Source organism: Cotesia glomerata, linkage group LG5, assembly GCF_020080835.1.
Source record: "Cotesia glomerata isolate CgM1 linkage group LG5, MPM_Cglom_v2.3, whole genome shotgun sequence".
NCBI classification, from domain to species: domain Eukaryota; kingdom Metazoa; phylum Arthropoda; class Insecta; order Hymenoptera; family Braconidae; genus Cotesia; species Cotesia glomerata.
The window spans coordinates 5,346,540-5,371,897 of NC_058162.1; the positions used below are offsets into that span (position 1 = coordinate 5,346,540).

General features: G+C 26.1%; 4 protein-coding genes across 5 annotated transcripts in view; 3 read left to right on the forward strand and 1 right to left on the reverse strand.

Moving 5' to 3' along the window:
* LOC123264784 (PH and SEC7 domain-containing protein-like) overlaps window positions 1-6,364 on the forward strand; it is a 53,878-nt gene extending 47,514 nt beyond the window's left edge. The window contains 2 exon segments of the mRNA XM_044728263.1: window positions 620-798; window positions 6,297-6,364. Of these exon segments, the coding sequence (XP_044584198.1) occupies window positions 620-798; window positions 6,297-6,315 (198 nt within the window). The 3' untranslated portion in view covers window positions 6,316-6,364.
* Window positions 6,365-7,709: 1,345 nt separating this feature from the next.
* LOC123264870 (protein NATD1-like) lies at window positions 7,710-9,059 on the forward strand. Its single transcript, XM_044728394.1, has 3 exons — window positions 7,710-7,999; window positions 8,103-8,209; window positions 8,874-9,059. Exons 1-3 carry the CDS (start codon window positions 7,879-7,881, stop codon window positions 9,012-9,014), a joined length of 369 nt encoding a protein of 122 aa, XP_044584329.1. The 5' UTR covers window positions 7,710-7,878; the 3' UTR covers window positions 9,015-9,059.
* A 367-nt stretch (window positions 9,060-9,426) lies between these two features.
* On the forward strand, window positions 9,427-14,585 carry LOC123264783 (tetratricopeptide repeat protein 21B-like). The gene is made up of 3 exons (XM_044728262.1): window positions 9,427-12,439; window positions 13,488-13,798; window positions 13,882-14,585. The coding sequence occupies exons 1-3, from the start codon at window positions 9,481-9,483 to the stop codon at window positions 14,512-14,514; spliced, it is 3,903 nt and encodes a 1,300-aa protein (XP_044584197.1). The 5' UTR covers window positions 9,427-9,480; the 3' UTR covers window positions 14,515-14,585.
* A 1,422-nt stretch (window positions 14,586-16,007) lies between these two features.
* LOC123264800 (proton-associated sugar transporter A) lies at window positions 16,008-23,934 on the reverse strand. Of its 2 annotated transcripts, XM_044728292.1 has the most exons (9): window positions 23,713-23,934; window positions 23,308-23,604; window positions 22,567-22,829; window positions 21,041-21,301; window positions 20,279-20,529; window positions 20,108-20,200; window positions 18,535-18,941; window positions 18,269-18,443; window positions 16,008-16,666 (listed from the first exon to the last, which is right to left on the reverse strand). In XM_044728292.1, the coding sequence occupies exons 2-9, from the start codon at window positions 23,505-23,507 to the stop codon at window positions 16,436-16,438; spliced, it is 1,881 nt and encodes a 626-aa protein (XP_044584227.1). In that variant the 5' UTR covers window positions 23,508-23,604; window positions 23,713-23,934; the 3' UTR covers window positions 16,008-16,435. The 2 variants fall into 2 exon arrangements, with proteins under 2 accessions (XP_044584227.1, XP_044584226.1); XM_044728291.1 differs by having other exon boundaries at window positions 23,308-23,934.
* Between the last annotated feature and the right edge of the window lie 1,424 nt (window positions 23,935-25,358).

Below are 25,358 nucleotides of genomic sequence, written 5' to 3' on the forward strand. Positions count from 1 at the left end.
TGTTTAAAATAAATTTTTTAATTCTATTGGTTATGTTAAAATACTAGGCAGATTTCTTCACTTATTAGACCTGCAATTTCTTTAACTGAAACTTTCATTGCTCATTACAAATTTTTTTTTTCATATCAAATATTATTAATTTTTGTAAAAAAGACACGGGAATGTTATAATGATTGCACATTGAAAGTTAAAATGAATATATAATACTAAATTTTTTGATTTTTTTTTCTTATCAAATTAGAACTAAAAAATATTTTTTAAAAATTGCATTTATAGCTTTTGAAGTTTTTTACAGATGAAATTTTTTTTTTTATTTTTTTGTAACAATTTTTTCAATAAAAAAAAAAGTTATAAAAATTTTCAGATGTCGGCTAATTGAATTTTCATATGAATATTAGCTAGAATAATTACATAGATAAAAGGTGCATGTCAATTCGATAGAATTGGGAATTTGTGCAAGTCAAAACAATACTCTAATTAAATTTCAAGTCTATAGATCTAAAAATTGGGAGCGGGCGAGTAACAGCTAGTTTTTAGATAAATTAAAAATTCATTTGATTAAAATTAAAAAATGTCAGATAATTAAAATTCTAATACAATTATTTTTTTTTTTTTACAGTTAAAAAGATACAAGACATATTCGTATTTATTACGATCCCGACTGGCGTTCACAGAAGTAGAGCCTTCATTAGTAGAAAGCAGCATCGGAGAAGTAGACGAAGGCGTAGGCGGTGGAATGTTAAACCCAGAAGCTGGTGTGATACCACCACCGGTGCCGGATCGTCCAGCAACAAATAGGTATAGTTACAGAGCTGCCATTTACAATCGTAACCTGCTGAATGGTCAGGACTACGGCGGTGATATTGGTTGACGCGTCATGGGTGTCTTTTCAGCGTGTGTAATATAATTAAATATTTTATTTATTTATTCCATTAATTAAATCGCACAAATTTTCAATGAAAAAATACGTCTGACTCAACAATACTAGTGGTATTATATTAATTATATATTAATAAATTATTACACACGCTGAAAAGATATGGTGATTGGTTTCTTGTTTTGTCGCACTTTAACAAATAAGATAAAATAAATAAATAAATACAAATACTCAGTAGAAAATCGAAAACTGTCATCACCACAATGTTATAATAATTAAAAAGCTAAAGCTGTTTTTAAAAAATTCTAACGAAAGTTTAAAAATCCAAACAATTGATTAATTAATTGTTAAACGTACTAGATAAATTAATAGTTTGAAAAAAAATTATTAATTTATTGCTCTAAAAAGGTATACGACATGGTGCTGGTCTAAGAACTATTTATTTAAATAAAAGTATAACAATTATAATTAATATAATAGCTTTGGCTTGTGTATTTAATTGTTAACGATTTATTAACACCCTGTACGATGAATCATTAATTTTTTCTAATTATTTATGGTGCGAGGTGACTCATGCTTACTCATTATTTTTTCGATTCTAACTGTATTTATACATTAGTTTTTATTATTATTAGATCTGATGTATGATCAATGTTTCTTATTGAATAGATATATATATTCATTATTTTTTATATTAAATTAAATTATTACAACTATAACTATCGTTTACTATTAGTGTCTTTTTTTTATATTTCTCTCTTTGTTTAAATATATCTAAATCGTTTAAATAATATTTACTCTAATGTAATGCCACGTGTCAATTAGAAGTGATAAGTACTTGTCATTGTTTTTTCATCAACTTTATCCTAAAACTCTCGAGTTGTTTAATTTATTTATTATTTTATAATTTTAACATTTTTGTTTTGTTAATTATTAATTGTAGTAAGGCCAAAGAAGAAATTAAAACAGCTCGAAAGTTAGTGTGTAGTTTATGTTGTGTTTAATAAAATATTATTTTTTAATTAAGCATTACTACTCATAAATATTTAAATTATATTTAAGTTGAGAGATTTATTAAATTTTTCTATTAAATTATTTGTTAAATTTATATAAAAATTTTTATGTCAAAATTCGGTTTTTATATTTAATCTTCACGGAAAAAACATGATGACACTGGATATCATCCCAGATTATACTGAGTGAAAAAAAATTTTAGCTAAGGTAAAGTACCCAGTAGTTGAACAGGTTTCAAAGTGAAACTTATTTGACCCTACTTTTAATATATTAAGATGTAATTATTAATTCAAATTAGAGATTTTCATGAAAATATAAATAATTTTGAATTGATTGAAGCGGAAAATAACAAAGATAATTGATTATTTATATTTTGATAATGTTTTTAAAATAGACTATGAAAGGAGTAGTTGAACAATCAATTCTGACAAGCCGCAGTAGTTGAACACTCTGAGAGCAGTAGTTGAACTAATAAAATATATGGCAATAGGCACACCGAAAATTTTCAACGTTTTATTGAAATATCAAAAGAAATATAACATATTATTGAATAATATCAAAAATAATACTGTGAATATTTAATATGTTCATTTAAAAATGAAAAATATTTGTATTTAATTTTTTAATTACTTTTTTTATAAATTACAAAGCAAATTCTTGATTATAAATCAAAAAAACTCATTTCAAAACGTTCAATAATTTTTAACTACACTAATTTTTAATCATAAAACTTATTTAAATTGCAGTAATTAATACAAATGACAATGCTGATCACTAGTCTATAAACCTATTAGAAGTTATAGTGCTGTTAAAATTATACGGCCTCAGCCTGTTCAGGTTCTGGGTACCGCTTTGAAAATTTCGAGGTATAGTTGAACGCTAAAATTTAATATAATAATTATAGTTTATGTCTTTGCAAAAAATATATGTTATTTAGAAGAGACTATTTCATTAGATGGTACAATTTTTTTTACTTAAAATGATGATATACTGTTTTTATTACTGATTGTTCGGTTTACTATTTAGTACCTTTTTTATGAAAAAAACAGCATCTATCGGCGATTTTCGACATGTCAACTTTTAAGTTAATAAAAATATAATTGTTTTGATTTATAATTGAAAAAATTTACAGAAATCAATTACTGTATTATTTAATAATTATAATATTCGCATATTACTCATAATAAATTTACGGATTTTGTATTATAATAATTCGAAAAGTCTGTTCAAGTACTGGTCCCATTTTTGTGTGTTCAAGTACTGGGTACTTTGCCTTAGTAGCAAGTATAATCCAGATTACAATAAGTATAATCCAGATATCACGCAGTATAATCTGGATTTTTCTAGCTATTACCTGAAATTTTTTTTCACCACAGATATCACTGAGTATAATCTGAGATAATATCCAGTGTCATCTTGTTGTTTCCGTGTAGTAGCTAGAAACATCCAGATTATACTGCGTGATATCTGGATTATACTCATTGTAATCTGGATTATACTAGTTACTATCTAAATTTTTTTTTCACTCAGTATAATCTGGGATGATATCCAGTGTCATCTTGTTCTATCCCTGTTGTTTGGTTTATGATAAAATTATTTCTATAAATATATGTTACACTTTTAAATTAAATCTAAATAATTTCGTTATCTAAATTGTTAAATTTAGTTTATAAAAAAATTTTTATAAATAATTAAATGATTACTAATATAAAAATTTTATAAATTAATATACTTCTTATTGAAGAAATTTTTTTTTTATTAGTAATTAGTTTGATGAGTAGTAATTTGATTATAAAATAATAATAATTAGTGACTAATAATTAATAAGCGACTATCAGGTAAGAATAATAAAAGAAGTCGTACGAGTAAAAAATGACTCACTGTTATAAAATTAAGAAAAAAATTTAAATACATATTACTATACCAATTGTTATAGAAGAAACGTAAAACTATTTAAGATTTTTATTTTCAAAATTTTTTACTAAATTACGTCCATTACTTGATTTTGTTAAACTTTTAATTATTATTATTTAACAGTGATAGTACTGATATAAATATATATAATAAAATCCTAGTGCTCTTGCATTAAACGGATACTTGAACTGAAAAATGAAAGAATTATAAATTAAATTTAGCAATGTAGTATTTTATAATAATTGTTTACAACTTTGTTGCAGTATTATAAATTAGTAATTTATCTAAAAATTATTATAAAGTGAATTGCTGAGTAAATTTATAATCTTTAATTATTAATTGCTAAAAATATATATAACGACCTAATAAAAAAAAAAAAGTAATAGTTAGTATTGAATAAATAATTAACTAACTGCTTAATTACTGAATTTATATTAATTTTTATTTTATTAAAAAATGATAATCAAAAATAATTGACAGTTCCATTTATTGATTTATTGAAACAAAATAATAATAATAGTTTGCTAGTCGTAGTACAAACATTTTGTTATTTATAATTATGTTTTTTATTAACGAATTAATAAATGATAAATAATAGTCAATAAAGTTGATTATTAATTGAAAGAAAATAAAAACTTGGTTAATTTTGTATTGATTAAAAATAAAGTCTTCGAGCAGTCTCCCAATTTTTTAAATTATATATTTAAGGTATTGAATTATTAATTAGAAACAAATAAACGGAATTAATTAAAGAGAGAAATAAAATTGGATTAACAAATTTACAAGTATTAAAATAAAACATTTAGTGTATAGAAAATCCTTGTATATAAAGTTGTAAAATATGTGGATAATATATATAATAATTCATTATTATTATATATAGTATATATACATTGATATATATGATTATTATAAATCTTATGAAGCTGAAGGCAAATAAATGTCTGAAAAATTTTAACTTAACATTTCTTCCCTTCTTTCAATTTATTATTAAATTAATTATTTTAGTATGTATTATTTATTAACTAATTGTGTAATCGGTAGTGTAATTATTACAAGTGTAAATTATTTTTTTTTTTATTAAATTGCATGAAATTTAAGATTTGTTTTTGTAATTATTTTTTCTTTTCTTTTATTTCTTTATCACATCTGCACAATTATTTTTTTGCATGGTTATGTATGAGCATGACTGATCACCAGTTAAATTATAAATATAAGTACAAACACAAAAATACTAAGGTAAAGTACCCAGTGGTTGAACAGGTTTCAAAGTAAAACTTATTTGACCCTACTTTTAATATATAAAGATGTAATTATTAATTCAAATTAGTGATTTTCATGAAAATATAAATAATTTTAAATTGATTGAAGTGCAAAATAACAAAGATAATTGATTATTTATATTTTGACAACGTTTTTAAAATATACTATGAAAGGAGTAGTAGTTGAACAATCAATTCTGACAAGCCGCAGTAGTTGAACACTCTGGGAGCAGTAGTTGAACTAATAAAATATATGGCAATAGGCACACCGAAAATTTTCAACGTTTTATTGAAATATCCAAAGAAATATAACATATTATTGAATAATATTAAAAATAATACTGTGAATATTTAATATGTTCATTTAAAAATGAAAAATATTTGTATTTAATTTTTTAATTACATTTTTTATGAATGACAAAGCAAATTTTTAATTATAAATCAAAAAAACTCATTTCAAAACGTTCAATAATTTTTAACTACACTAATTTTTAGTCATAAAACTTATTTAAATTGCAGTAATTAATACAAATGATAATGCTGATCACTAGTCTATAAACTTATTAGAAGTTATAGTGCTATTAAAATTATACGGCCTCAACCTGTTCAAGTTCTGGGTACCGCTTTGAAAATTTGGAGGTAGAGTTGAACGCTAAAATTTAATATAAAAATTCTAGTTTATGTCTTTGCAAAAAATATATGTTATTTAGAAAAGACTATTTCAATAGATGGTACAATTTTTTTTACTTAAAATGATGATATACCGTTTTTATTACTGATTGTTCGGTTTACGATTTAGTACCTTTTTCATGAAAAAAATAGCATTTATCGGCGATTTTCGATATGTCAACTTTTAAATTAATAAAAATATAATTGTTTTGATTTATAATTGAAAAAACTTACATAAATCAATTACTGTATCATTTAATAATTATAATATGCGCATATTACTCTTAATAAATTTACGGATTTTGTATTATAACAATTCGAAAAGTTCGTTCAAGTACTGGTCCCATTTTTATAAGTGTTCAAGTACTGGGTACTTTACCTTATATAAGATACAAAATTATAATTTTATTAAATAAGAAATTAAAGTTATTTGTAAAAATTAATAATACTGTGTAAATTTGCTACGATAAGTATGAAAGTAAATTAATTTCAAAATAATAAATTTAAGCGAAATAAATTTATAAATAATAGATAATAATTAATTTGTTGCATGCAAACAGGGACGATGAGACGACGTGAATCATTCATCGAATCAACTGGACATTATATACGACTTAAAGATATTAAATAAAAAAAAATTATAATAGGCTTGAGCCTAAAAAAGTATAAAAAATGATAAGTATGATTAAAAATAAAAATAAAATTATTAAATATTACCTCTTAAGTATTTGAATGCATTAATTATAACTAAATTAAGCACAATGATTATTAAACTCATTGCAAAAGCCAAAGAAAAATTGCATTTAAATATTTATTATATAATTATTTTGTTTTGTACTCATTAAATATTAAGTTTTCAATTATTAATTTTATTGTTACATTAGTTGTGTATTTTGCTATTGAAAAAAGTTAATGAACTGATGTATGTACTTAATTGTCTTTATAATTTTCTGTTTCATTAAGTTTATTAGTATAATAATGACATTTTAATTTTTTATTATTATATTAATCAATGTAAATACGAGCTCTTATTTAAATAAAAACATGTTTCAAGTCAGTATGGTTTTAATATTTTTTTATTAATAAGATCAACGTTAATTTTTCAATTTTATTTAAAAAAAAAATTTGTCCCAAAAAATTATTTTTTAAAAATTGCATTTTTTATTTTTTAAAATTTCTACTTGTCAATTTTTTTGCTATAATTTATTTGTTACGAAAATTATTAATTATCTGCTAAATTAATTTTCATCATTAAAGTTAGCAGTCACTTAACAATTTTGTAATTTTATTTAAAAAAATATTTGTCCCAAAAAATTATTTTTAAAAAATTGAATTTTTTATTTTTAAAAATTTCTACATGTCAATTTTTTTTTGTGATAATTTATTTGTTATAAATTTTTTTTAATTATTAAATGTATGCTAAATTAATTGTCATAATTTATTTTTATTTTAATAATCATAAAGTTAGCCGACGTTTTTAGTTTTTGATTTTTTTTTCATTAATAAATTTAGAACTAAAAAATATTTTTTAAAAATTGCACTTATAGTTTTTCAAGTTTTTAATGAACGATAATTTTTTGTATTAATTTTTTCAATAAAAAAAATTCTAAAAATTTTTAAATATCGGCTAACTTAATTTTCATTTATTTTATGATATTAAAGTTAGCTGTCACTTGATCATTTTTTAATTTTATTTAACAGAAAAAAATTTATACCGAAAAATTATTTTTAAAAAATTCCATTTTTAATTTATTAAAATTTCTAAATGTCAATTTTTTCTCTTTTTTTTACGCAGTAATTTATTTATTAGAAAAATTATTAAATACCTGCTAAATTAATTTTCATTTTTATTTTCAGTGATACAAGTAAATCACATGACAGTCTCCCCACTCCATAAATTTTAAACTGTCGCCATTTTTAAAAACTAGCGCGCTCTAGTGATTTAAAATGAAACTTATATAAACGTTTTTGTTGTTGTTATTATTATTGGTACCTAGCAACCAAAATGACAACTTTGAAGTAACCTGTCAAATGTATAACAACTGTCAAAATAGTGCCTCCTAAACTATTATTATTATTATTATAAAACTTGTGGATTTGTTATCAACATATATTTATATCACCAATATATTTTAAATCCATATGAATACATCAACTTTATTTATTTCACACTTTTCAAGGATAATAATACAGACAAGATGTTTGTTTGGCGTTCACCATAATCCGAAACGTCAAATTTTTTATATTAAACTAAATAACAATGGTATCACCATCTGAATTTTTAAAATAAAAAAAAATTTATTTTTTATATTAAATATACAAAATAAAATGTTGATAGTTATAAATAAATAATCTTGTATTATTAGAAAGAGCAACTTTATTGTACAAAAAAAATGACAATATTCTGGATATAAAATCTGTATATGTACCGGAAGAATTTGAAAATCGAGGAATTGCAAGATTATTAGCCGAGGTATTTTATTTTTATAATTATTTAATAATGATACTGAAATTGAGAGACATTTGATCATTTTTAGAATGTTTTAAAAAATAAATTATAGCAAGAAAAATAGAAGCTCTAAAAAATTATCAATGCAATTTTTTAAAAATGATTTATGAAATTAAAGTTAGCAGTCACTTAATAATTTTTTAACAAACAAATTTGTTCCTGAAAACAATTTTTAAAAAATTGCACTTTTTATTTTTTTTAATTTCTACATGTCAATTTTTTTATGGAAATAAAATTAGCAGACAGCTGACAATTTTCAGAATTTTTTTTATTAATAAAATTATTACAAAAACTTTATAAGAAAAAGTTGCACCTATAAAAAATTTAATAAACTACACGTGCAATTTTTTAAAAAAAATTTTTTATTGCTAATTCAATTAATAAAAAAAAAATAAAAATTTTTCGCTATCGGCTAATTTAAGTTTTATATTTTTTTTTTTTTTTCATTTTTTTCCCATAATTTATTTGTTAAAAAAATTATTAAAATTTAATAAATATCTACTAAATTAATTTTCATAAATGATTTTCTAAAACTAGTTTATTTTTCAAAACAAATTTAAAAAATTGTCTGCTAATTTCAGTGTAATATTTAATAATAAAATTTTAATTTCACTTTTATTATTTACAGGCAGCTTTTACTTACGCGATAAAAGAAAATTTCAACTTAATTTTGACTTGCAAATACACACAGCGAGTATATGAAAAAATAAAGTCTCCTGAGTTGGAAGATCGTGTAATTGGACCATTAAATTTGTTGAAACCTCTTTAATAAAATTATATTTAATAATAATAATAAATAAAATAAGATAAAATAAATAAATTTAAAAAAAAATAATAATAATAAATAAAATAAGATAAAATAAATAAATTTAAAAAAAAATAATAATAATAAATAAAATAAAATAAATTAAAAAAAAAAATAAAAATAATAATAACAAATAAATTATAAAATCAAATATTTATTTATTTTTTCAATTAGAGTGCGTTTATAAGTTACATAAAAAACTTTGATACACTGGCAGTGATTCGGAATGTAAAATTTACAATTTTTACATTTTTTGAATACAAAAATTATGAAATATTTAAAATTAATAATAGATATTTATTAAAAAAAGAAAAAAAAAATAAAATAAATAAATAAAAAAAATAAAAATAATAATAAAATAATAATAAATAAATAAATAAAATAAAATAAATAAAAATAAAAAAATAAAAATAAATAAATAAATAATAAAATGGACAATTTCGATGAATTTGACCATCAAGCTATCATAATATGGTATTGTCAAGAATTTTATTACAATGGAATGTATCAGCAGGCAAAAAAGGCGTCTCAAGATTACCCGAGCAATGAAAACATTAAAATATTACTCTCAGTTTCTTATTTGTTAACAAACCACTCCGAAGAAGCTTTGCAAACAGTAGCTAATTTAGTTGGCCATGAAGATACAACGCTACCAGCATTGTTGATCCAGAGTTATGTTCACCGTTCAAACAACAACAAAGACCGAAGCTTGGTTTCCCAGATCGATGCTCAGATTCGCGATGACCGGCGTAAGGCCACAGTCTCTGGTCTCACCAGAGCTGCATTAGTGTTACTGCTGCTCAAGAAATTCGACAAGGCTAAAGATTACGCGGACAGAGCTTACAAATTAAGATCAAATGAGCTCGAGGTGCTGATAATCAGCGGGTGGATTGATTTGCACTTTGACAAAGGTAAGAGTATAAATTACTTCAACGCTGTATCTAAAGAGCACAGCAGAAAACTTATTGTTCTTCTGGGTACAGCGAAACAGTACGAATTGAACCAAGCTCACGAGCAGGCTATTTTAATCCTCAATGCGTTAATTGTCCGATATCCAAAAATTGGTCTCCCATTAGTTGAAAAAATGTACAATCAATTAGCGCTAAAAGATTGGGATCAAGTTATCGACACTGCAAATAGAATTTTGTCTATCGATTCTAATAATTTGGACGGAATCAAAGCCAAGATTGTCGTTGTTTTCATTCGTGACGGTGATTACACCTCTGGCTCTAAAGATATCCAGTTATTTTTCCGCAGTTTGTTATTAGCCGAGCCAAAAAATACAGAAATAATTATAAATAACATAAAATTATTTGCTTGTATAATAAATCGTGATGAACAAATTCTTCAAGAGTTGATAAAAGTAATGGAAAAATTAATCCAGCAAAACTCTGGAGTCAGCGAGCCGATGATTCAGCTGGGAAATATTTTTTTACTGTTGAATAAAATAAAAGAAGCTGAGCATTGGTATCGCAGCGCGATAAGAATTGACGAGTCTTCATTTTCTGCATTAATGGGCCTGGCTCACTGTCAAGTATTGGACCCAACACCAGGCTCGAATGATCTCGCTCGTCAACAGCTTGATTTTCTCATGGAAATCCAAGCAAATTCTCTAGACCCACGTCTTCATTTTATGTCTTCACTATTGTGTCACAATGATTCAAGCAAAGCGTTAAATTACCTCAACATGTCCATGAAATTAATTTTAAAAAACATTGAAAATCTATCTTTTGGTTACAAATATTTGCAAGAACTAAACCCAGATTTTTGTCTCGAAATAGTCAGTCATAATTTGACTCACACACCAACATCCAGCAACACTGGACCAAGAGATAATGAAAGCTTAACAGTAGTCTTATTAAACAAAGTCGTCGAAGCCTGTCCCGGTTTTGGAGGCGCTTTGCTGCTGCTTGCAAAGGCATCGATGCAAAGCGGCGACTTTGAAGATGCACTGGCTGCTTTAAAAAAGCTTCTTGACTCAGTAGACCCTTCAAACGCATCAGCTCACCTTCTGATGGCTCAGATATTCACCCGACAAGGTGACTATCAATCAGCGTCTGCTAGCCTTGAAGTGGGACTGAGCTACAACTTCAAAGTCCGCGATGATTCGCTGTATCATTTAATCACCGGGATGGTAGAGCGGAAAAACGGTAACTTGGAGCTAGCAATCACGAGTCTACGCATGGCGTTGACTCTTATTGACTCCCGAGACTCTACAATGACTTTATCGCCTTCTGATAAAGCTACTTTGTACTTGGAGCTAGTCTCGGCTTTTTGTGAGTTAAAAAAATTCGATGAAGCCGCAGCGTTGATGACTGAAGCAAAAATGATGTTCATTGGCACTGTGGAGGAGGGTCGAGTGATAATTGGCAATGCAGAGCTTTGTTTATTGACTGGAGATGTTGATAAAGCGATAAGTTACTTGAATGACATCCAGCCGGACCAGCCGTACTATCTCCAAGCTCATACGAGGCTTGCTAATATTTATTTGCACCAACGGAAGGATCGTCAATCATTTGCTAAGTGTTTTCGCGAGCTTGTGGACAATTGTCCGGGTCCGAGGACATTCAGCATGCTTGGAGATGCTTACATGGCGATCCAAGAGCCGGATCGAGCTATTGAAGCCTATGAAGAGTCCTTGAAGAGCAATCCTGATGATAAATTACTGGCGAGTAAAATGGGAAAAGCTTTGGTTAAAACTCACCAGTATGGCAAGGCTATAAATTACTACAAAGAAATAGTTAAGCATAAATCTTGTGGGGATTTGAAATTAGACATGGCGGAGTTGTTTATGAGGATGAAACATTTTGATAAAGCGGAAGCGGTTCTTATTCAGGAGTTGCAAGACGGGAGGACGGCTACTGATTTAACGAGCTTGGAAATTCGAGGGAAACAACTGTTGATGTTGGCTAAGGTTCGGGAGAGAGCGGGTAATATTCAGCTGGCTATTTCGACCCTGAAAGAGGCTAGAGAAAATCAGGTCAGGTGCATGCAAAGAGCTTCTATTGGACAAGGTGTTACGGATCAGAAGCAACTGCTGGTTGAAATTTGTCTCACTCTTGCAGAACATTCTACTGCGATAAGAGACTTTGATGAGGCTATAGGGTATTACAAAGACGCGTTGCAACATCGACCGAAGGATATTAAGGCTTTGTTGTCGCTGGCTAAGCTTTACATGCAAGTTAATGATCTTGATAAATGCGCACAGAGTTGCACTGCCTTGTTGAATGCTGATCCGAATAATGAAGCGGCTTCTGTGATGATGGCTGATCTTGCTTTTAGAAAAGTGGACTTTGAAACTGCCGCGTTTCATTTTAGGCAGTTGTTGCTGAGAAAACCGACTTACTGGACCGCTTTGGCGAGGTTGATTGAAGTCTCTAGACGTACTGGTGAGTTTTTGGGTAATTATTTATAAGTGGGGTATATTATTTTTATTTTCATTTTGTTGAACGAAATTTTTGTTTGATTTTATTGATATTTTTTTTGGAAAAATACATAGAAAAATGAACAATTTAAAAAAAAAAGTTGATTATCATAATTTTAACAAATTTTCAAAAAAATTTATAAATTTTTTAGAAAATTGTGATATTTAACTTTTTTTTTTTATTGTTCATTTTTTTATGTATTTTTCAAAAAATATATATATATATATATATATATATATATATATATATATATATATATATATATACATATATATATATAGAAAACATAAAAAAAAAATAAATTATAAATTTTATCCAAAAACATGAGGACCAAAATTTTTTTTAACTTTTGAAGGCAAAAAAGCTATCGAAATGGTAACATACCACTAAATCCGCGACATTATATCCTCGACATTATATCTGTAAACAATTAAATCCGTGCCATGATGAAGCTGATGATCATTTTAATGACAGTTTTGATGATGATGAATTTAATGATCATTTTAATGATTATTTTGATAAAGATTTTAATAATGATTTTGATATTGATTTAAAAATATTTTTGATAATGATTTTGAAGACTATTTTAATGACAATTTTGATCAAGATTTTGATAATTATTTTAATAATTTTTTGATAGTGATTTTGATGATCATTTTAATAACAGTTTTGATCATCATTTTGATGATGATGATTTTAATGATCATTTTGATGATTATTTTGATAAAGATTTTAATAATGATTTAGATATTGATTTTAAAAATTTTTTGATAATGATTTTGAAGGTGATTTTAATGACAATTTTGATCAAGATTTTGATAATGATTTTAATCATTTTTTGATAGTGATTTTGATGATTATTTTTATGATGACTTTGATGATGATTTTGATCAAGACTTTAATAATTTTATCGAAATCTTTTTTTTTTCCTTTCACATTTTTTATCATTATTTAAAGTTTTTTTTATTTTATCATTAATTAAAAGAGATAATTGGATGATTAATGGTTACAGGTAATATCGAGGACTTGAACGAATGGATAACGAGAGCAGAAGCCGCTACAGAAGGAGCTCATGAAGCTGGATTCTATTACTGCGCTGGCTTGTTGGATTGGAGAACTGGAAAGTTAAATTCTGCGTTGAGAAATTTTAATTCTGCCCGTCGGGATCCAGAATGGGGTCAGCAGGCGATTTACAATATGATTGAAATTTGCTTGGATCCTGATGACGATTCTGCTTTGTCCAGTGAAGCTTTTAATGAAGAAGATGCTGAGTATCAAGACTCAAGAACTATGGCTTTAAAAACAGCGGAAAGATTGTTACAGGTATTTTTTTTTTTAATTTAATTTAATCTAAAATAATTCTATCAATTAATTATAAATTATATAATTAATTTTTTTTTTTGCAGGAATTAAATCCAAAAGGAAGTCCGCATGAAATTTTGACTCACAGACTTTTGAGTAATTTTTTTTTACTTTCAACAAAAATAAAAACTAAAATCGAGCAAGCGCTACAAGACTGTACAGCTTTGGCGAGTCAAGAGACTCTTCGTGATCATGTAGGCCCGGCATTGGGTCTGGCTACAGCTCATATTTTATTGAAACAAACTCCTCGGGCGCGTAATCATCTTAAACGGGTATCTAAAAATGTCTGGACCTTCGAAGACGCTGAGTATCTGGAGAGATGCTGGCTTTTATTGGCTGAAATTTATGTACAGTCGAGTAAATACGAATTGGCAAATGAATTATTGAGGAAAGTAATTCAACATAATGGGACGTGTGTTCGTGCTCATGAATTATCTGGTAGTATTGCGGAAAAAGAACAAAATTACAAAGAAGCTGCGGCTCGGTATGCTCAAGCCTGGAAATTTGGTGGAAAAACAAAGCTTTCAACTGGTTATAAGTTAGCGTATTGTTGTTTGAAAAGTAAAAAATATGCGGACGCTATTCAGGCATGCAATCAGGTTTTGAAACAAAATAGCGATTATCCGAGAATTCGTAAAGATATTTTGGAAAAATCAATCAACAATCTCCGGACTTAAAACAAAAGTTTTTATAAAAATTGTAATTATTCAATGATAATTAAAAATGTTTCGACTTATTGTAATTACATAATTATTTTATTGAAAATAAACATTTTTGAAAATACATCTATATTATTAAGAGAATATGCAAAATTTTGTGGCCAGTGTATTTATATGATAAAATGGGTTTTTATGGTTAAATTTGGTATCGTTGGAAAAGTCTTGACCTGGAGTTGCGCCTTTTCATGGTTTCATATAATTCTCACCAATAGTCAGTTTATAATGATAAATATTTAGGCTGCATTCGAAATTGCTCTATCTCTAAATACATATAATTAAGAAATGACCTTGTATATTGTGAACGATTGACATTTTTAAAGATATAAGCTCTTCCCGATGTTACACTCATCAAGACCTTTCATTTGAGTACCCACATCAATTTTTCATATATTTATATATTATATATATGTATATATGAAAAATATATCAAAATGCATGTGGGTACTTAAATGAAAGCTCTTGATGAGTGTGACATCGGGATGAGCTTATATCTTTAAAAATGTCAATGGTTGAGAAAGTACAGTGCAATTTAACATAATTAAGAAACGTCCTTGTATCTTGTGAACTATTGATATTTTTAAAAATATAAGCTCACCCCGACAGAACACTCATCAAGACCTTTCATTTGAGTACCCACATCAACCTTTCATATATTTATATATATTATATATATGTATATATGAAAAATATATCAAAAGTGCATGTGGGTACTCAAATGAAAGCTCTTGATGAGTATAACATCGGGATGAGCTTATATCTTTAGAAATGTCAATAATTAAGAACTGGCATTGCTATCTTGTCAACTAATGATATTTTTAAGGATATAAGCTCACCCCGACATTACATTCATCAAGACCTTTCATTTGAGTACCCACATCGATTTTTCATATATTTATATATACTATAAAAATATACTATTTATATATACTATAAAAATTTTTCATATGTATATATGAAAAATATATCAAAAATGCATGTGGGTATTCAAATGAAAGCTCCTGATGAGTGTAACAATGGGATGAGCTTATATCTTTAAAAATTTCAATGGTTGAGAAAGTACAGTGCAATTTAACATAATTAAAAAACGGTCTTGTATCTAGCGAATTATTGACATTTTTTAAGATATAAGCTCATCCCGACATTACACTCATCGAGACCTTTCATTTGAGTACCTACATCAATTTTTCATATATTTATATATATTATATATATGTATATATGAAAAATATATCAAAAATGCATGTGGGTACTCAAATGAAAGCTCTTGATGAGTGTAACATCGGGATGAGCTTATACCTTGAAAAATGTAAATAGTTAAAAAACTAAAGTGCAATTTAACAAAAGTCATTATATAATAAAGCAAAATTTTATTTATTTACAGTTTACAAGTCACGGCAGTCATATAGTGACTGCAAGGTTGCTAGTAAAGATTTAAATAAGTAAAATTATTAGTTTAAATGTTTGTTTTTATTTAACGTTGGATATGTCACGTCATACAATGAATCAATTATAATTATAATTTATAATATTTACAATTAACATAAATCTAATCATATATTTAACGATCAATTTAATTAATTTTTGTGCATTAATATAAATAACTAACACGCAATAACTATTGACGCGTAATTCAACTAATACTGATTCCCCTCAAACGCTACATAACAATTACAGCAATAATAAATAATCAAAAAATAATTACTTTAATTTTTTTAATAGATAAGATGTTAAAAAAATATATATACGTAATTTTTATCTAATTTATATAAAATGATAAAATCCAACGCAGCTTTTTTAATTTTAGTAGTATTAATTTAAGTATTCATGTCGTTAATAATTAGCAGAAACAAGCGAGTAAGTAAGTAATACAATAATTGTTTCAAAGATCTAAATACATTATTTGGGTCGCTGATAATGCTCCACAGGCAGCAAGTGTACTGGCAACACCGACAACTGCGGTAGTAGTACCCGAGATACTAACAATCGTACCAAGGCAACAAGAGAGTAAAAATTGTGCGAGGAATACCATCGATGATACTATTGCGACATCGGTACCTAGTCCTCGTACTTTATCATTGTGTACTGCTTCGCCGTCTGCAGTTACTGAAAACTAAATTCATTTTTTTATTTATTATACTGAAATTAACAACTGATATTTTTTTATTATTATTATTATAAAAAAATATTTCTTATAGTAAATTAATTTTTTATAAAAATCCCAAAAATTTTATGAAACTTAAGTTAGCCAACATCTATAATTTTTGTGATTTTTACAACAAATAAATTATTACTAAGAAAATATTAAAAAAAAAAATTACAGTAAAAAACTTTTTGATGAAAATTAATTTAACAGATATTTGATAATTTTAGAAATTTTTTTTTACAAATAAATTTTATTATTATTATTATTATTTTATTTTTACTATCATTTTTGGCCTCATTCTCATTATTTAAATTTATATTTATATTAAATTCAAATATCTTTTAAAATAATTGATTTTTATACTTAATGTACACTGCCGATCGGCGTTCTTGTGCAATAAATAAATAAATAAATAAATAAATTGTGGCAAAAATAATAAGAAAAAAAATTGACATGTAGAAATTTAAAAAAATTAAAAATGCAATTTTTAAAAAATAATTTTTTCAACAAATTTGTTTGTTAAAAAAAAAATTAAAAAATTATCAAGTGACTGCTAACTTTAATGTCATAACTTTTTGACTAATCTAAAAGTGAAATTTTTGTTATAAAACTTTTATTATAATTATTTAATTGTTGAAAAAAAATCCAAGAGATCATCACGTCAGCTAACTTCAACAATGATACTGAAATTAGCTGACAACTGTCAATTTTTTCAGTTTTTAAAATAAATCAATTACAAAAAAAATGCTTCTAAAATTTTCATTAAGAATTAAAAAAAAAAATGATATTAAAGTTAGCAGTCACTTAACTATTTTTTAATAAATAAATTAGCTCCAAAAAATTATTTCTAAAAAATAGCATTTTTTATTTTTTTAAATGTCTAAATGTCAATTTTTTTTTTTTAATTAATTTAAAAATTTTAAAAATTAATTTTTTAAAATTATTAAATATCTGCTAAATTAATTTTAATAAAAAAAATTTTTTTTTATTGAATTTTTTTTCATAATAATTTCATTGCGATAAAATTATTAAAAAGTTTCTAATGTCTGTAATAACATTTTCAAAAATCAGATGAAAATTAAGTTAGCCGACATTCAAAAATTTTTAATTAAAAATTAGAACTAAAAAACTATTTTTAAAAAACTCCACGGATAATTTTTAAAATTTTCTACATATGAAAATTTTTGTTTTAATTTTTAAAAAATTATTTTTCAATAAAATAAATTATAAAAATTTTCAAATTTCGGCTAATTTAATTTTCATAAATTTTAAATGACACTGAAGTTGACAGACATTAGAAATTTTTTTAGAATTTTATAGCAATTAAATTATTTAAAAAAAAAATTTCACATATGAAAATTAATAAAAATTATAAGTGATAATTTTAAGAAGCATTTTCTTATTGTAATTGATTTGTTAAAAAAATTTTTAAAATTAACAACTGACGGCTAACTTAAGTATCATTTAAAATAATTATATTAATTTTTATCCCATTATAATAAAAAGTTGTTTTTCCCCAACAAATTACATACAGTAGTCTTAATTATTCACATTAAAATTATTTATTACCGTGGATGAATTGTGATAATGTGCGATTAATAAATACGGCATTGTAAATAACGTCGAATACATAACTCCTGCAGTCCAGGAAAATATTATCACACCTACTGGGTGTTTCAACACAGCCATCATCATCATTCCTAAACTATAAAATAATAATCCACAAATATAAACTCTCCGCGCCCTAAAAAATTAATGAATTATAAAAAACTATCAATACTAAAAATCAAAACTTTACTAATTAATTAATTAATTAATTAATTGATAATACACACTTGTATCGCTGGATCAACTTTTCAATAACTAAAGAATAGCAGGCACATGACAGTGAGTACATAGACATCCCCCAGCACCCAAATCTAACTCCAGATTCGTATAATTCACGTTCTTTCGAACCCTCCGGAGCTTTTGGATCCCCGCCGTAGACAGCCTCGCCGACAAAGTCAGTAAAGTAGAGCGAGTAGCAGACGTGAGCCATCCAGCAGAACAAATTTGTCAGACAAACCATTTTAACACTGTGTGGCATATAAACAATCGACATTAAGTATTCTCTGAGCGTCGCTTTAGGATCTACATCAATGTCATCTTCATTTGCAATTATTTCAGGGATTATTTCCGGCACCATCGGCACTGATCCTAACTCCTTTGGAGGATCAACTTTCAGAGGTTTCAGATTAAATTCCTTAAACAGTCAGTAAGTTTTTGATTTTATGAAATCAAAATTAATTTAATAAATATTTTATAATTTTTTAGAATTATTTTAATAAATAAATTATGGCAAAAAAAAATGAGAAAAAAATATGAAAATTAATTAATTAATTAATTAAAATTTTTAAAAACTCGTGTATAAATTGTTTTAAAATTTAAGGGTATATTAATACATATTTTAAGAATATACAGTGAAATTTTTGAAGAAAAAAATTAAATATTTTTCGAGTTACACGCAATTTTCGACGTTTTAAAAAAAAAAAAGTTTATCCAAAATTTTGGTCGTTTTTGGCCTGTCAAAATTCGATTTTTGATCAGATCAAAAAACTGGAGGGTCATTGTATGGAGAACTATATACAGAACATGCAGAAAAAAATTTGGTAGTGATCGGATCATTTGTCTTCGAGTAATCATTGGAGCAAATTCGAAAAATACTGTTTCAAGAAAAATGCGTTTAAAGATAAAATAATCCTATTCTTACTGACGAGCGGTTACTTTTTGAATGGCTGTAACTCAAAAACTATTTGAGATATCGATTAAGAATTTTAATATTTTATTTTTAAAGGTATAACCTATCGAAATATGAAAAAAAATCGATTTTTTGAAAATTTCACTCTAGTTGTGCCCCTTAAGTTAGCCGACATCTAAAAATTTTTAGAATTTTTTTATTAAAAAAATTATTACAAAAAACTTTCATTTGTAAAAAACTTTGTGCAATTTTTAAAAAACATGTTTTTGTTCTAATTTAATTAATGGATAAAAAATTAAGAAATTAAAAACGTCGGCTAACTTTAATATTGTGAAAAAAATTGATATTTAGACATTTAAAAAAATTAAATATTCAATTTTTTTTAATAATTTTTTAGAACAAATTTATTTTTTAAATAAAATTAAAAAATAATAAAATGACTGGTAATTTTGGTTTCATTTTTATAAAAATGAATTCAGCTGACAATTTTTATTAAAAAAAATAAAAACAAAAATTCAACTTATAAAAGATTTGAAAAACTAAAAGTGAAATTTTTTTTAGTTTTAATTTAATTCCTGAAAAAAATGATTAAACATCAGCTAGTTTCACTATCATGATAATCAAAACCATTGACAGTAAAGTTATTAAAAGTAACAATAAAAATAAATTACTTCAGTAGTTTCACCAGGAGTATTAAGAGTTCCATAGGAAGCGCAATCATCATCAGCTATTTTGTCATGCTCACTTTTCCTCCGGCTGTCCATCTGAAGATATTAATAAGTGATTAATGAAGCAATTATAAATTAAAAATAGTCAATGACGAAATTATTCAAATTACAAACCAGCTGAGCTTGCATAGCCTTAAACTCATCTCGCTCGAGCATATAGAGAGGGATTTCTTTGAAACTGGTCACTGTGTAGCTTACACAAATTATAAATATTATTGTTATCAGTGTGAATGTCGCATGAAGATGACCACCAAGAGCTACTCCAATGGCTGTCGCGTCCCAATTTATCCCACCTAACCCGTATCCCATGAATCCACCAAGTCCTGCCATTATCGTGAACGTACTCAACCCTCTTGCATGATCATCTGAAGATATATTATTGTATTATACATCATGCACAGAAAAAAAAATTTCTTGCACCAAGAAATTTTTAAGGAAGACAAAAGTTATTTTGGAGCAAGAAGAAATTTTTTTGGCTCAAGAAACTTTGACTTTATTCAAGAAATTTTCAATCTTCCTTAACAGGCGAGACCATCTTTTTCTCGCTTTGCTCTCACGGAGTTCAACGGAACTATCTCTGTCGCACTCCCAACAGCAGAGCAATTACAGTTTCAATTGGTTTCACGAAACGAATGAAATTTTTGAAAAAAACGCTTTGTGGTAAAATAGTTTATTAAATTATCTATTATCTCTAAAAACGTTTTTTCAAAATTTCCATTCGTTTCGCTAAGCCGATTGAAACTGCAATCACTGGTCTCGGGTGTTAATATTTTCTTGAGCCAAAAAAATTTACCCTCCAGTCGAGAATTTTTTTTTTTTTTCAGTGTTGTTAAAGTTTAAATATTAATACTAAATGAATGTTGACAATTTACAGACCTGGAATGGTAACATCTAGAAGATAAGCTCTTGCAGGACTCTGACAAGCGTCAGCGTCAAAATCCAGCAAGACAGTTCCTAAAATAGTGAAAAAAATTCCCCACGAGTGTGAAGAAGTTGGAACTGCTGGTTGACTTTCATTTAGCGGTTTACTTGTTTTAGCAGTCAATCGATGACCTAGTGGACTAGTATGATTAGGTAAAGGTAAAGGGTCTCCGAATGCGTACCCCATTTTCTCGCCATTGGGTACCAGGAGAAGCCCTAAAAATAAAAACATTTCAAACTGTCACCTAGTATTAATAATGATACTGAAATTTACAGATATCTGTCAATTTTCTGTATTTTTATTACACTGATAGAAGGATTTATTTGTATTAAAAAAGATTTGTTAATAGTTAACAAATCATTTATTAGAGACCACTTTTTAGTATTAAACAAATATTTCTTAGTATTTAAAATGATTTGTTTGTATTTAATAAATCTAATATTCATTTATTAAATATTAATAAATCTTTTTAAATACTAAGAAATATTTTTTAAGGACTAAAAAATGGTCTCTAATAAATGATTTGTTAAATATTAACAAATATTTTTAACTATAAACAAATCCTTTTATCAGTGTATAACTTAATTATTATAAACACGGAAAAAAGAAAAATAGAAAAATCACATTATATAATGTAACGTGGCGCTCCGCGATAAAAACTCGAAAAATTACAGTTTCAGATTGGAATTATTACAAACTTTGGAAGAATTACATTGTAAAATGTAAATATTACATTATAAGCTCTGAAAATTAACATTCAAAGTTTGAATTTAGAAAAATGTTATTTCAAACTGTAATTTTTCTAGTTTTTAATACGACGGGATACTTATTACTATTTATAATATAATTTTTCGAGTTTTCTTTTTTCCGTGAAAATATTTTAATCAAAAAATTTCACATCTATAAATTTAAAATAATTACAAGTATACTTTTTTTTTTTGTAATTATTTACAAGTGGGGTGGACCCCGTTTTGGGCCATAACTAGGTAAAAAATTAACATTTTCAAATTTTTTTTCTGCTTGTTTTTACGGCGCATTTATGATAAAAAATGTCGTGAAAGAACAAAAAAAGATTTCAATAGCTTTTTTGCCTTCAAAAGTTAGAAAAAGTTTTGGCTCTCATGTTTTTGGATGAAATTTCTAATTTATCTTTTTTTGATATATTTTTTTTTGAAAAGTATATAAAAAAAAACGAACAATTTAAAAAGAAATTCAATATCTTAATTTTCTAAAAAATTTATAAATTTTTTTGAAAATTTGTTAAAAGTGTGATAATCAATTTTTTTTTATGTATTTTTCAAAAAAAAAAATACCAATAAAATCAAATAGAAATTTTGTTCAAAAAAATTGTTGACCCGACTTGTAAATATTTATTTTTTCTTTTCTTCTTTTTTTTTATAATAAATTTGTACAAAAATTAAAATAATTGTCTAATTTTAGTAACATTATGAATAAAAAAAAAAAAATAAAATATGTGTACCAAGAAAAACTCCGATCGCCAGGATAATAATAAAGGGTCTCCTTCGACCGTAGTGAGATTTACAGCGATCACTGACACTTCCCAAAACGGGTGTCACGAAAAATCCTACCAGGGGACTCAGAGCCCAAACTAGTGTCATATGTTGATGGTCAACGCCAATTTTTAACAAGGTTGGCGACACAAAGGCCGTTTCTGCAGCGTAGGAAAATTCAATCCCCATCACCGCTGCTGACACTCGAACCAGTTCACCACGTGTCTTTTGCCTTGTAAGTTTGTTAATAAGGAAATGTTTATTAATTTTTAATTAATAAATAAATAATTAATGGAACAAAAACTTACTATAATAATAAAGTTAGCCGAGTTTAATGTTTTGATTTTTTTTTTAATAATTTAATTAGAGCGAAAAAATATTTTTAAAAAATTGCACTTAGTTTTTAAAGTTTTTTACCAGTGAAAATTTTTTTTCTTTTTTTTTTGTAGTCATTTTTTCAATAAAAAATAAATTAAAAAATTTTTTAATGTCGGCTAACTTAATTTTCATAGTTAGCCGAAATGATTTATTTTTTAATTTTTCTTAATTTATTAAATTAGGACTAAAAAATATTTTTTTTCAATTGCACTTACAATTTTAAAATTTTTTACAAATGAAATTAAAAAAAAATTTTTTTTGTAATAATTTTTTCAATAAAAAAAATTCTAAAAATTTTTAAATGTCGGCTAACTTTATTGTCATAAACTTACCTGTAAACATGAGAATAGTCTTCCAAAGTCCGTTCTAATTTAGGTGGATTACGAAAATGGTTAATAACTCCCGCAATGCCTTGGTTTGTCGGGATTTCATCTTTCCATTGCTTGAAGCCCGACCACTTTTCACTTAATTTATCACGAGCTCCATGGAGACGTCCTGTGAAGCCTTGGTAGTCGTGCAATTTATCCACCATAATAAAAAAAATAAGGTAGTATCTTCCTCAATTATTTTTCAATTTCCCTTTTCTACTTTACACCTCCTTTATTTTAAAATTTTAACAGATTCTTCAACTATAAAATTTTTTTAAATTATCCATAATATCAATAATAATTTTAAACATTTCAAAGCAAGTTTTATTAGCAAGTTGAGTTACACTGAATTTATCCAACTCGTATTACCAGAAACAAAACAAAGTTTGTCAGATAATTAGATGTTAACTTCAGCGAGGATTCACATTAGCTAGGGTTGCTTTTGTTCACTCCCACAAAGAAGAAATATTAAATATAAGGCTTGTTATTTTTTTTTATAAATAAATAGTATTTTATTTTTATTATTTTTTTTAATTTAAGGGAAAGTATTGTGTTACTCAGAGAACGTCCAGCGTTCAACTGATAGCAGCAACCACCTTGCGAGGGGATGAAAACGTATAAACGTTAAATGAGCGCAACATCATGACGCGAATAGGGGAAAAAGGGATGGATGTAATATCGACAATGTATCTTCTTTAATGCTAAATAGAATAGGAATTATGTCCCGCTCGTACTTATATTGTCACTCTATTGTTTTGAAGAATTCAAGACTTTATTGACAGATGAATTTTTTTTTTCTCGGTGATTAATTTCCGGGAAAGAAAATGAATTTTATAAATATATTGACGTGGAATGTCAAGATTTATGTCTGTTGATAAATTTTGATTAGTAGATCAGCGGCTAGAAATTTTAATTATGCTAATAATATTGCACGCCTCATAGCGCGAAGCGCGTGAGGTTGTGCTTTATACTCGACTCGTCAAGTTCAAGCAATTTTGTGATCTTTAAATGCCTCTATCACAACCATATTACACTTATACAATGATATAAGTAGATGTACACCAAAAAAACACTTAAATTAAACCATCTTTTACTTTCTAAAATCATTTCATGTTGCTATTTTGAAAAAAAAAAACGTTTTGAAAAAAATTTTACGTGGACGTCCGGATGTCACCCCATTTTGGATGTACCAACGATTACTCCCGAACAAATTGATATTTCAAGACCGGACCTTTTTTATTAGTTTAAGAATTCGATGAACTGGGTCCGTATTTAATATCAGTGCCCTAGTTTACGTATTTTTTTTTTAAATTGAATTTTTATTAAAATTAGCTACGATACAACCGTACAAAGCCAAATGAACTTTTCTTATTTGTCACGAGAAAACTATGGCGCCACTTGATCAAGCTAGATTTTTTTAGGCTGCGTGCGCATATGACAAGAAAAAAGGGCGCCGATATTTAAAAAAAAAAAAAAATACTTTGTAAGAAATGACTTAATTATAATTTTTTTTCTTTAATCAATTACACAATTAATTTATTTCTTAAAAAATGAATGAGCGTTATGAGGCGTGCACTTTTGGATTTTCCAAACTTTTATTTATTTATTTTTCTTGCATACAGGTCTATAGAGATGCAAAAGCATCTGTACGTAGAGCTAGATATTACAAAAATTATCCTATATTATACAAAAAATTTAAAAATATATGGGTGATTCTCTGTAAAGACGTCTTAAATCTGTACAAAATTGTCCGACCAAATTATTTTTGATTTTATTAGAAAAAAAATTAACAAGGGCTACAAAACTATCAATAAATAAACAGTCGATTTAATTTTTGATTTTTCGATATTTGTGTATCTTTTGCCATATAACATCACAGGGAACTGATTGCCAGGGGACTGTTTTTTTTTATCAAATTGAGAAAAATCAAGCAAACTATTTCAATGCATTCAACTTTTCAAGTTCTCAATTAATGTTTACATTGATTAGAATAATATTAAGACTTATGGATCCAA

Excerpts from the sequence above, each read along its gene's own strand:
- LOC123264870 (XM_044728394.1), top strand. The coding sequence starts at position 7,879 with ATGAATACATCAACTTTATTTATTTCACACTTTTCAAGGATAATAATA. Across the intron at positions 8,000-8,102 it reads TATTAAACTAAATAACAATG|AAAGAGCAACTTTATTGTAC; the intron begins GTATCACCATCT and ends TTGTATTATTAG. Across the intron at positions 8,210-8,873 it reads TTGCAAGATTATTAGCCGAG|GCAGCTTTTACTTACGCGAT; the intron begins GTATTTTATTTT and ends TATTATTTACAG.
- LOC123264783 (XM_044728262.1), top strand. The coding sequence starts at position 9,481 with ATGGACAATTTCGATGAATTTGACCATCAAGCTATCATAATATGGTAT. Across the intron at positions 12,440-13,487 it reads TGAAGTCTCTAGACGTACTG|GTAATATCGAGGACTTGAAC; the intron begins GTGAGTTTTTGG and ends TAATGGTTACAG. Across the intron at positions 13,799-13,881 it reads CAGCGGAAAGATTGTTACAG|GAATTAAATCCAAAAGGAAG; the intron begins GTATTTTTTTTT and ends TTTTTTTTGCAG.
- LOC123264800 (XM_044728292.1), bottom strand. The coding sequence starts at position 23,507 with ATGGTGGATAAATTGCACGACTACCAAGGCTTCACAGGACGTCTCCAT. Across the intron at positions 18,942-20,107 it reads CTCCTGGTGAAACTACTGAA|GAATTTAATCTGAAACCTCT; the intron begins GTAATTTATTTT and ends TGACTGTTTAAG. Across the intron at positions 16,667-18,268 it reads ATTATCACAATTCATCCACG|TTTTCAGTAACTGCAGACGG; the intron begins GTAATAAATAAT and ends AAATGAATTTAG.